At 46.0% G+C, this 11,145-nt stretch overlaps 1 protein-coding gene across 3 annotated transcripts; it reads right to left on the bottom strand.

The window, feature by feature from the left end:
- Nucleotides 1–7,861: 7,861 nt before the first annotated feature.
- On the bottom strand, nt 7,862–10,737 carry LOC134406207 (DNA-directed RNA polymerases I, II, and III subunit RPABC5). Of its 3 annotated transcripts, none has more exons than XM_063137518.1 (3): nt 10,632–10,737; nt 9,887–10,005; nt 7,862–8,208 (listed from the first exon to the last, which is right to left on the bottom strand). In XM_063137518.1, exons 2-3 carry the CDS (start codon nt 9,979–9,981, stop codon nt 8,100–8,102), a joined length of 204 nt encoding a protein of 67 aa, XP_062993588.1. In that variant the 5' UTR covers nt 9,982–10,005; nt 10,632–10,737; the 3' UTR covers nt 7,862–8,099. The 3 variants fall into 3 exon arrangements, with proteins under 3 accessions (XP_062993588.1, XP_062993586.1, XP_062993589.1); XM_063137516.1 differs by having other exon boundaries at nt 10,625–10,733; XM_063137519.1 differs by having other exon boundaries at nt 10,603–10,732.
- Between the last annotated feature and the right edge of the window lie 408 nt (nt 10,738–11,145).

The following is an 11,145-nucleotide window of genomic DNA, read 5'->3' as shown; positions in this document are numbered from 1 at the left end:
ATTTATAATGAACTTCAAATCCTGTTTTGTTTTAACATGGGGGACCTGGTTAGTGTTAACTGTGGTTAAGGGCAGTGCTGACCGATCCCTTAAATTGGGGGAGGGATTTAGGCCATAGGCGGAGCATGGTGTGAAGAGCCGAGACCGCTACTTGAGCTTACATTTACAGTTCAAGTGAGGCAGCAGCTTTTAGGCCAACTCAGGTTAAAAATGCCACCAGGGTTGGGTACAGGAGTGTCATGCCAGGGATGGGGAATTAGACTACAGTTCCCATAATCCTTTGCCATTGGCTGCTGAATAGGGCTGCTAGGAGTTAACCGTCTGGAGGGCCACAGGTTCCCCACTCCTGCTATAGGCAGTTAAGTATGAATGCCCCAGAGAACATGAGTTGCATGAAGCAAGGTAACATGAAGCACATGGTGATTCTTGTTTTTTGCAAAGTCAAAGGAAATACTGTTCCCTCGGTGGGAAGAAGGCTGTCCATGCATACCTGGTTTGAGCACAAAGGGGGAGATTTCCTCACTAGATAGCTCAGTGCAAGAGCACATACTTGAAAGAAGTGAACTGTTACTTGAGCAAAGGCAGGCTGAGTCTACCCTGTTCAACGTCCAATTCAAAGCCAAAGAAGCATATTTAAACCTCCAAATGTGGGAAATAAAAAGGCATCTGTTGAGTTCTCCTGCCCATTCTCTCTTCTCCCCACCCTCTTTCCAAACTGTTGGAAGTTGATCCGAGTTCCAAGTATATTCTATGACGGTGGCAGGGAGGTAGATGGACGGCAGGTCTGGGAAGGAAACAGAACAGTGCAGAAAAACATGGCTGCCTTCTCTCCTGCAGCACGTAGACTGCTATCCAGCTTCGAATCTGGGAACCTGAATGAGCACGTGAGACAGGAAGCTCTTGCTACTTGGGGCTCTGAATTGGCTTTGGTTGTATGTTGCTTCGTACTTCTATCAGAATTCTGCAGACAAGAAAAGTTGAATTCGAAAACTTCTATGTAAGGCTTACAGTGTGTCTGTAGTAGTTTACACAAATAACTTATCCCTATGCCTGCTTCTTCCCCTGGCATTTTCAGTGGCATGCCTTGCGGGCTAGTTCCGGCCTTGGCACCCAAGACGCACCACTTTCCTCACCCAGTGTTGGCTCCAGGTTTTGAAGGCCCTTGAGCAAGACACTGCAAAAGAGGCAGCCTTCTTACCACCATTGCCAGCGGCTGCTATTGCACCTCCTCTTTTTCCTCACTAGCTACCTCTTGCTTGACAGGCAGAGAGCAAGTAGGCCCATGCTGCTGAGTGGGAGCAAGCAGGTGGCAGTGGTGAAGAGGAAGAGCAATCCCAGGGGCCTCTTGTCAGTGGGCCCAACCATGCCTACTCTTGCCACCAGCCCTCTCCTCATCCAGCTTCAACTAGTGCAGCCTTCCCCAACCTGGTGCCCTCTAAACGTGTTGGGCTACTACTCCTTTCAGCCCTGGTCAAGCCACATCGGCAGGGGATTGTAGTCTGATTATTATTAAATATTCCACCTTTTCCCTAGTGTTGGGACTCAAGGCACTTTACAAGATTAAAACATGTACAATTAAAACATATAAATATAAATTTGCAGAAGTTAAAATAGAATTAAACTTGCAGTAAAATGAAAAACATTTACTTTTGTTTAGAAAAACTAACATATTAAAAAAAAATCAAATACATTAGCACAGGTTCAGAGTCGTTCCAAAAGCCTGCCGGAACAAAAAAGGTTTTGCCTGCCTCTGAAACTGTAGCGGACAGGGAGCCAGCCTAGCCTAGCCTCCCTGGAAAGGGTGTTCCAGACCCTCCTCTGTGTACCCATCAGGCATGCCTGGGATGTTGGTGGGATTGAGAGAAAGGTCTCCCCAGAAGATCTCAGAGCATGTGCAGGCTCATATGGGAGAATATGGTCTTTCAAATAACCTGGACCCAAGCATTATAGGGTTTTATAGGTGATAATCAGCACTTTGAATTTTCCCCAGAAACAGACCAGAAGCCAGTGGAGCTGTTGTAACAGGGAAGTTGTGTGCTCCCTGTAACCAGCCCCGGTCAACAATCTGGCTGTAGCTCTTTGAACCAGCTGAAGTTTCCAAACAGTCTTCAAAGGCAGCCCCACGTAGAGTGTGTTACAGTAATCCAAACGGGATGTAACTAAGATGTGTCACCGTGGCCAGGGCCGACACCTGGCGCACTAGCTTTAACTGTGCAAATGCACTTCTGGCCACCGCCGAAACCTGGGCATTCAGGCTCAGGCCTGAATCCAGGAGTACACTCAAGCTGCAAAGCTGTCCCTATTCCCTGATCTGCCTTCCGACTGACCAGGAACACCTCTGTCTTGTCTGGATTATGTTTCAATTTGTTTGCCCTTGTCCAGTCCATTACTGCCGACAGACACCGGTTTAGCACCAAAACAGCTTCCTTGGAATTGGGTGGAAAGGAGTAGCAGAGTTGAGTGTTGTCAGTGTACTGGTGGCACCACACCCCAACACTCTGGACAACCTCTCCCAACGGTTTCATGTATTTGTTAAGTAGCATGGGGGACAAAACAGAACTCTGAGGGACTCCACAGGCCAACGGACAAGGAGTCGAACAAGAGTCCTCCAGGAAGGAATGGAGCCACTGTAAAGCAATGCCTCCAAGTCCCATCCCAGCAAGGTGGCCCAGAAGGATACCATGGTCGATGGTATCAAATGCCACTGAAAGATCCAGTAGAACCAACAGGGGTACACTCCCCCTGTCCAGTTCCCGGCGTAGGTCATCCACCAAGGCAACCAAAGCGGTTTCTGTCCAATAATACGAATAATAAGAATGGTTGTGGTGGTGGAAAAAGGAGATATTTATATTGCCTATAGAAGTTGGGCTGTCGTGGCTACTTTACTCACTGTTGTCATCCCCCACATCTGCATCTTGATAATTGTAGTTTAATTTGGCTGCAATTTTTTTTTAAAAAATAATCTGTTCGATCTCTCTTCCCTCCTGAGCTATGGTTCCCTAGTTTCCCTTTGACAGAAGGAATGAAGGTTTAAATTGGTAAGTCCCCAGTGTGGATAGGCCCAGAAAGAGAGAGAGAGAAAGAGAGAAATTAATTTAAAAATGAATCCTACATTGCAAGATGGAATCAGCGTTGGGCTCTGGCCCTGAAAAAGCTGGAGACTGACTGTCTCACATAAACTCTTGGTTCCAGATTCTGAAAATAAAAAAGTTAAGCCAAAGTAAATGTGCCCAGTTAATTCTAGAATTAATTTCTCTGAGCCTGGTACAAATGTCCCCATCTTCCTTCCCTGTCTGTTTTGAAAAATGTAAGGATTCATTGGAGTCCTTTAACTCTGTAAGTCCCTTTGTTTAAGCCCCTTGCATTTCTGGCTGCCTGATTTGTAGCTATAGCCAGACATGGCAGCCTGGTATGTTGTATATAGGTGACTAATGGCTCCTTAGACACTAGCTCCATTCAGGCATTTGGAACCTGTGGGTACTGACCACATGAAGGGGCTAGCAAAAATGCATGGGCTGATCCCACCCCATGGCTCGGTGGTAGCGCACCTGTTTTGCACGCAGAAGGTCCCAGGTTTGATACCCAGTATCTTCAGTTAGGGCTGGAAAAACCCTTGCCTGAAATCCTGGAAAGCCACTGACAGTGGGCTCCGGCACACCTATTTTTTTCCTCTGGTTTGTCTGAGTGTTTTTTTACCTCCGTTGGCTGCTGCAAGGGCTCCCTCACACACGGTCCCTTTCACATGGGTTTTCACTTGTTTACTCTTCTATTCCATTCCACCCCGCCCCTTCTCCTTCCTCCTCCAGTTCATTGGTTGTGGCACTCTGATGGGCATGGGCTCTTCCCCCCTCGCTCTGGCTTTGTTATCTAGCAATTACTTTTAAGGTTTCATCTGGGCTCCGTTTCTGTGGCAATGAGGGGGCAATGCGGTTGGAGCACTAAAAAGTCCATTCAACCGACTAACAAGTCCCTTCAATGACCATGCTGAAGGAGGACCACCCCTCCTTCCCCTTTCATCATCAAGACTCCATTAGCACATGCCCCCAACAAAGGAAAAAACGAGGGGGGAAAATAATCCACTTTCCCAGCCCCAAATAAAACGCAACAAGGGGGGGGGGAAGGGGTGAGATGACATCATGTGAGTACCATGCTGCAAATCCATATACCAGGAATGGCAAGTGTGCGATAAATCACTGGTGTGATGGAGTTCAGTGTCTACAATACTGGGATAATGGTCTGACTCAGTATAAGGCAGCTAGCTTCCTATGTATGTGTAGGGTTCCTTCCAATGGGAGTGGAAACCTTGGTTGACCAGGGTTCCTGTTCCCATAAGAGAACAGGAACATTTGTTCACATATGTGCTGGTGCCCGTAAACCCTGGTTCGCACAATCCCTGGGATCTCAATTATCCTGAATATGATTCTTCTCTATCCCTCTTGCTGCCAGCCCACTGTCATACCTCATTGGCTCCTGGTACAACTGTGGAACCCTGGAACTTGTAGTTCTTGAAAGAGCATGTCACATAAGGAGAAACACTCCCTCCAGTCTCTGAAATGATTAAGCCCATGTGTTTCCCGTAAGAGCATTCTCCCTTTCTCGGTGCTAGTGGAGGGCTTGAGATCCTGGATCAACAGTTCACTGTACAGAATGTTGCTTGTTCTATTCTAACACACTTCAGATTGGCTGCAGCAAATCTGTCAAGATTTTACCAAATCCATAGATGGGGAAATAAATTTGCAGAAACAACGGATCTCAAGCAACATCTACTTGTACATTCTGCCATTCAGAATAAACAAAATAGTAAAAACTATTCATCTCACAGTAACAAAAAAATCCCACTATGCACCAATGCAATATACGAGAGCATCCATTTAGACTCATTTCCCCCTGCCCCTCATAGTAACGGGCTTATTGCCCAGGACTTGATGAAACTGCTTTCCCCAACCTGATACCATCCATTTGTTTTGGACTACAATCGTCAGCATTCCTGATCTTTGGCTACCTTGGCTCAGGCTAATAGGAACTGAAATCCAAAACACCTGGAGGGCATCAGTTTGGAAAAGGCTGTTTTCTCAATTCCCCTCCATTCTCTGCCTCTTTCTCCATTCCCTGTTCCCCTACTGCAACAATACTTGGGCGTTGATTCTAATTGCAGAATTAAAACAAACTTTTTTTTAAAAAAAATCTTCACTTCTGCATGGGGGATGAGAACTTGAATAAATGTTACTTAGGAACCACTCTAAGAGCTTTGGCTACGAGGCGGTATAGAAATGTAATACATTAATGAAATGGGTGCTGCAGTTTGTCCCATCGTATTTTCTGGGCAGCCTGGTATAAAAGAATCAGCAGATAAAGCCATGAGAACAGCCAGACAGCAAGGTAGACGGGTCTGTGTGCTTTACATGCAGCCCTTAGGTTATTTCATACCACCGATCAAATCCAGACGTCTAATGTACTTGGCAGAGTTTCTGCAAAGAAGCAGTTTCATAAGCAAGAACTGAAACAATATAGCAGCCAGCCTGGCAGGGTTGTGATGCATCGATTTAAACACTTTTTAAAAGAAGAAAATTCGTCTAGGTAATGGAGTTTTATTCGTCGTCTTTGTAAGTCATCCTGGGGATGTTATAAATAGGCTCGTGATAAATTAGGGTGACCATATGGAAAGGAGGACAGGGCTCCTGTATCTTTAATAGCTGTATTGAAAAGGGGATTTCAGCAGGTGTCATTTGTACGCATGCAGCACCTGGTGAAATTCCCTCTTCGTCACCACAGTTAAAGAGGCAGGTGCCCTGCCTAGCACAACCAGATACAAAAGAAGGCAGAACTGGTCAAGAAAACTTCTGAAGAAGAGGAGGGAAATGACGATGCAGTAAACAAGGGGAGAATGTGTGATTATTTCAGTTACACATACCTTAGTTACAATAAGTTATTACTAACTAGCTGTGATCACATAATTAGTAAGTAGTGCAGCCTAGAGTCCCCTTTTCTTTAAAAGCCTTTATGGAAGTGGGGATGAATCTCTCTTGAGGGCAATCAAAGGCATTAGCTGAGACGGTAATCAGTCAGTTACAAAAGTTCAATATTTCATAGTTCCAGGTTTCCAGTCAGTCAGCACACTTCTGGCTTGTATATCCATGTTACATCTTCAATGTCAGCAAGGACAGAAAGTGCCAGTTCATCAGACAAACACAAGAACATCCACTACCGGTGTGTATTGGATCGGGTTTATATCACACATTTCAAGCATTCAAAAATGCTTCATGCAAGGTCTTCTCTGTGATTCTCACAATAATTCTGTAAGGCAGGCTAGTAGTGCCACAATGGTGGTCTGTGGAGCACCTGTAAGTCACAGAGAGATCAGTGGAGAGCCACAAGTGGCCTATGGGTTACACACCCTTGGCCTAAAGCCACATAGGAAGTTCACATCAAACAACCGAGAAAGGCTCCTGCCGTCACACTTTCCTCATAAACTTCCCAGAGTGAACTGGCTGATTAATGCTGGACCAGATGCAGTCCTGTCCAACCTTGGGTCCGTAATGTTGCACTACAGCACCCATCATCCCTGACTATGCTGGCTGGAGGCAATGGGAGCTGTAGTCCAACAACATCTGGGGAACCAAGGCTAAATAACAGCACAAGATCTAGGGTACTAGTGACAGGGCCTTCTCAGTGGTGGCCCCATCAGTATTAGTTTTTAAGCAGTCCTTGAAAACTAATTCCTATTGCTGTTTTTCCTGTTTTATTCTGTTATCGTTTTGTTTTAATGCATTTATTTTATTTAAATGAATTTGTTTTAATCAATTCTATTATTTTAAGTTGCCTTGAGTACCGTTTTTCTTGGTAGGAAAACAGGATACAAATCAAATAAATAATTTAGTTGAGAAGTTGGGCTGAACCTTTTGACTATTTAATAGTTGATGTTGCTGGTTTTACATTGCTTTTTCTTAACTTTAAAAAATTGGTTTATATGAGTATTTTGCTGGGCTGTGAAATGTATTTTTAGACTGTTTATTGAAATGATAATAATGATAGCAATAAATTTATTATTATTAAAAGACTGATCTATCCTGGCAGGCCTATCCAGTGGAATTTTAGGATGTTTTAATAATGTATACTATGTTTTTAATTCAGTTTTATGTATTTTATACTTCTTGTTGTTCCCTGCCTCGATCCAGACGGAGAGGAGGGTAAGAAATAAATATTATTTATTATTATTATTATTACATTGCACCAGCCTAAAGTGAGCTCATTAGTGTAAACAGGGCTAGTGCTAAGGGTTGGCAAGCTCACCTGCTCTGTCCGAACAAAGACGCTGCAAGAGAAGCAGACATTTCTGCATGTCTCATCTCTCTTTGGGAAGCAGTCCCATTTGGGCCTGGAGAGACAGGCAAGCAAATTGTCACTACCAACAGTGGTGGTAGTGGTGAGGAAGACAGCTGAGATCCTCCTGCCCAAGAGCCCACAAAGTCGAACTCAAGAGTAGATCCATATGTCTCATTAGATCAACCCTTTAGGCCAGTGGTTCTCAACCTTCCTAATGCCGCGACCCTTTAATACAGTTCCTCATGTTGTGGTGACCCCCAACCATAAAATTATTTTCGTTCTTCTCTACATGATCCATTGTCATGGGATGGTTTGCTAATGAAAATAATACATAACAGTAGCTTTAATAATACAAAAGATGATACATGATATAGTTCAGTCAATACAGTTTCCTAAGACCATCGGAAATATGTGTTTTTCGATGGTCTTAGGCGACCCCTGTGAAAGGGTCATTCGACCCCCAAAGGGGTCCCGACCCACAGGTTGAGAACCGCTGCTTTAGGCGCATAGGACAAGACCGACACATTCCATGCACAGATGCTTCCTAACGCTTTATTGCACATGACTGAAATACGAGACGGAATCCTTCATTGCATAACGGCACCTTCTAGTGGCGAGGCCTGGTTTTGACACAAATTTAGGAATCCAAATCACCCTCCCAAACTACCAGAAAAGCCCATCAAATTGCAGGAAATGAGTGTATGTGTCTGCACATCAGAGAGAGAGAGAGAGATTTTCCAGCCCCACTCCTGTGGCTCTATTCTGGAATGCCAATGCTACTTCTCCAAGGGTGCATAGTTCAGCAGCTTCTCAATCAAATCCACATGCGACAGAAGCATCCGTCGGCAGCAGTAGCGCTTCAGGCCGAGGGCGTCCAAAGCATCCCTGAGAGAGGGGCAACGGGAAAAGAAGCAGGCATGATGTTTCGCAAAAAGGTCTGCTTTGGGCAACGTGCATCTCTCTTTTTTTCTCTGCCAGCTTTTCTACTGCCCACTGCTCCTGTGCCTTTCAAGATCAGCTTGGTCCAGAGACATTAGATAAATGCCTTTAAGTGCCTATGTCAGGCCATGGAAAGATTTCACTTGCCGATTCCAGCATATCAAACGGTCTTTCATTATCAATGGTTGGCGCACCAGCCTCCTTTCTCAGGTAGAAATGGGCTGGCCACAGTTAGCCACGTTCAGGCAACATCAAGGCTCAATCGCTAGCGTTGCACTTGCTTCTGAAAAGCGTCCAGAAACTCCCAACTGATTGGTCCTCCCACAGCTGACACCTAGTGGCAGCCAATCCTGCAGACTCACCTGGCTTGTTTCCATCACAGTTGGCCATTCTGGGCCTGTTCAGACAGCACGCTAAGCCATGGTTAGGCAGATGGTTAGTGAGCTGTTAAACTGTGGTTATATGGTTACCACAGTTAGGAATGCTTCACATGAAACACTAAGCCATAATGTTTAGCTCAAAATGCTTAACCACAGTGGCTTAGCGTGTCATCTGAACAGGGTCTATGAGAACTGCAACCTGCACTTGCTTTTCATCCCTCTCCACCATTTATTCCTTGTGTGTTGTGTCTTATATTTAAATTGTAAGTCTGGGGGCAGGACCTGCCACGTCATTTTTAACCTACTCCTAAAGCTTTTGGGTTAATAAAGGGCCAGGTATAATAGATTGGGGGGGGGGAATAAACAATGAAATAAACTGGTGCGGAACTCAGTGGCTAGATTGCTAACTGGTACTTGCCATGAACATATTACCACATTGTTAAAAATTCTTCAGAAGCTTCCAAATTCTGCCAGCTTTAGCTAGAGTGACCAGATACAAAAGAGGGCAGGGCTCTTGCTCCTTTACTTATTGTGATGAAGAGGGAATTTCACCAGGTGCTGCATGCTGAAATTCCCTTTTCTAGGCAACTGTTAAAGATACAGGAGCCCTGCCCTCCTTTCCACAGGGTCACCCTAGTCTGGCCTTCCTTGGCTGCTTTTAAGTGTGCTCTTAACACAGTTTTATTTCAGCAGACATTATTTTTAATAGGGCCTTTTTATTGGTTCTTCTGCTTGGACGCCTTCTGTTGTTTTGCTGTTCACCATCTGTTTTACTTACTATATTTTAATGGGTTTTAGAGTGTGTGTGTGAGAACCTCTTTCAGCCCGAGAGCCGAATTCAATAGCAGAGCCGCTCTGGGTTGGGTGGGGTGCATTTCAGCAGTGGGTGGGGCCAATATACCCAAAAATATCTGCATATTTTCAATTAAAACTCTTACTGCCAAATCGTTAAGCTTCAGCAGAGCCATTTAGAATGGGGAAAGCCTGCAAAAGCCAGGAAACCAGCAAATGATCGGTGATGAGGGGAAAGCAGGTGGGGCTGGGGTCCAGGGCTGCAGCCACGTGGGGAATCCTGGAGAGCAGCATTTGGCCCACAAACCTAAAGTTCAACATTGCTATTACAGTGTTTTATTTTAAAATCAATGGAAGTTATTTTGGATATGAAGTGCACTGAAAGGCAGGGTAAAAATGCTAGTAGCTTTGAACAAAGAAGCCAGCCAGCCAACCTCCTCCTCCAAACTCACCCTTCCGTGTATTCAGCCTGCAAGAGGCCCAGGTATGCCTCCCACTTGTTGCCCACGACTTTGCCGCAGGTGAAACATCGAACGGGGATGATCATGGTGAGGTGGCCTGGAAAGAAATGCTTGGATGGGGGAGAGAGGGAAAGGCATGAGTCACTGAGGGCGTCATCCTATGCGCGGTAAGACAGAGGAAAGGCCTACAACTTCCAGCATGCTCCAGTCAGCTTTGATGGTTGGGGCATGCTGGGAGTTGTAGGCTACAAACAATTATGTCGGGGAACCGGAGAAAGAGCAAGGCTGTCACCTCACCCGTGGCTTTTGTGCTTGTTCACCCCTGTATGGCAGCCAGAAATTCAACAGATGCTGTTTTCCCCGCCGCTACTGTACCAACTCGCGGGTTTTTTTTGGGGGGGGGGGACATTCCCGGTTGAATTTCTGCTCCTCACGCAGCTTGGATAGTAGCAATGCCAGGAAACAGAAGATGGCCACCGTAGCCTAATCTCTTCCCCATTCTTCGCCGCCCCCAGCTGTGTCCAATTTGGGGAGGGGTCTGTCTGGCTCCCGCTTAGCCTCCGTGTCCTCCCCAGTTTCCCCCTTAACTCGGCCCCTTTCCCCGCTCGATGCTCCTCTGACTTTCCCTCCACCCCATCGGCAAATTGTACCCTGGTACCGACCCGCTCCTGCCCAGGGCCCCTCCTTTCCTCCTCCACTGCCCTTACCCCCAATTTCCCGGGCTCTCACCAGTCACCTTCTTCCCGCTCTGCCGCCTTCCTCTCGCCCCCGGATGGCTGCCAATTGCTGGCGCAGCAGCGTGGACGGCCGAAGCCTCGTGCTTCGCCCCTCGCTAGAGGGAGGCCAAGAGCAGCGGAACCAGCGTGGGAGGCGGAGGAAGAGACGCGACTCCTCCCCTTCCCAGTGGGGTCCAAGTTCCCTCCTCTGAACAATAAACGGGTTTAATCTGCGGTGGGTTTTTTGTTGGCAACCTCAGCATTTTCGTCTTGATCCAAAATCCCCCCCCTCCTCTCTTTCCCCTCAATCTGTATCTCCTCCCCCTTACTTCTTTTTAGACTGGTGCATGTCTTTCTTACATTTTTCCCCCACCCGCTCTCATTTTTCTCTCTTGTTTGACCTAACTTACAAGGTTATTGTGAGAATTATGAGATAATTATGTGAGGTGTGGGTGTGTCCGCAGCTACCCTATGAAATAGAAGTGGTATATATCCAGCAGTAAAGTACCTCGCTTGTGTAACACATTGTTACTA

Source organism: Elgaria multicarinata, chromosome 11 (genome assembly GCF_023053635.1).
Source record: "Elgaria multicarinata webbii isolate HBS135686 ecotype San Diego chromosome 11, rElgMul1.1.pri, whole genome shotgun sequence".
Lineage (NCBI taxonomy): Eukaryota > Metazoa > Chordata > Lepidosauria > Squamata > Anguidae > Elgaria > Elgaria multicarinata.
The sequence above is the reverse complement of the archived record's forward strand: the minus strand, read 5'-3'. Positions and strand labels throughout refer to the sequence as shown.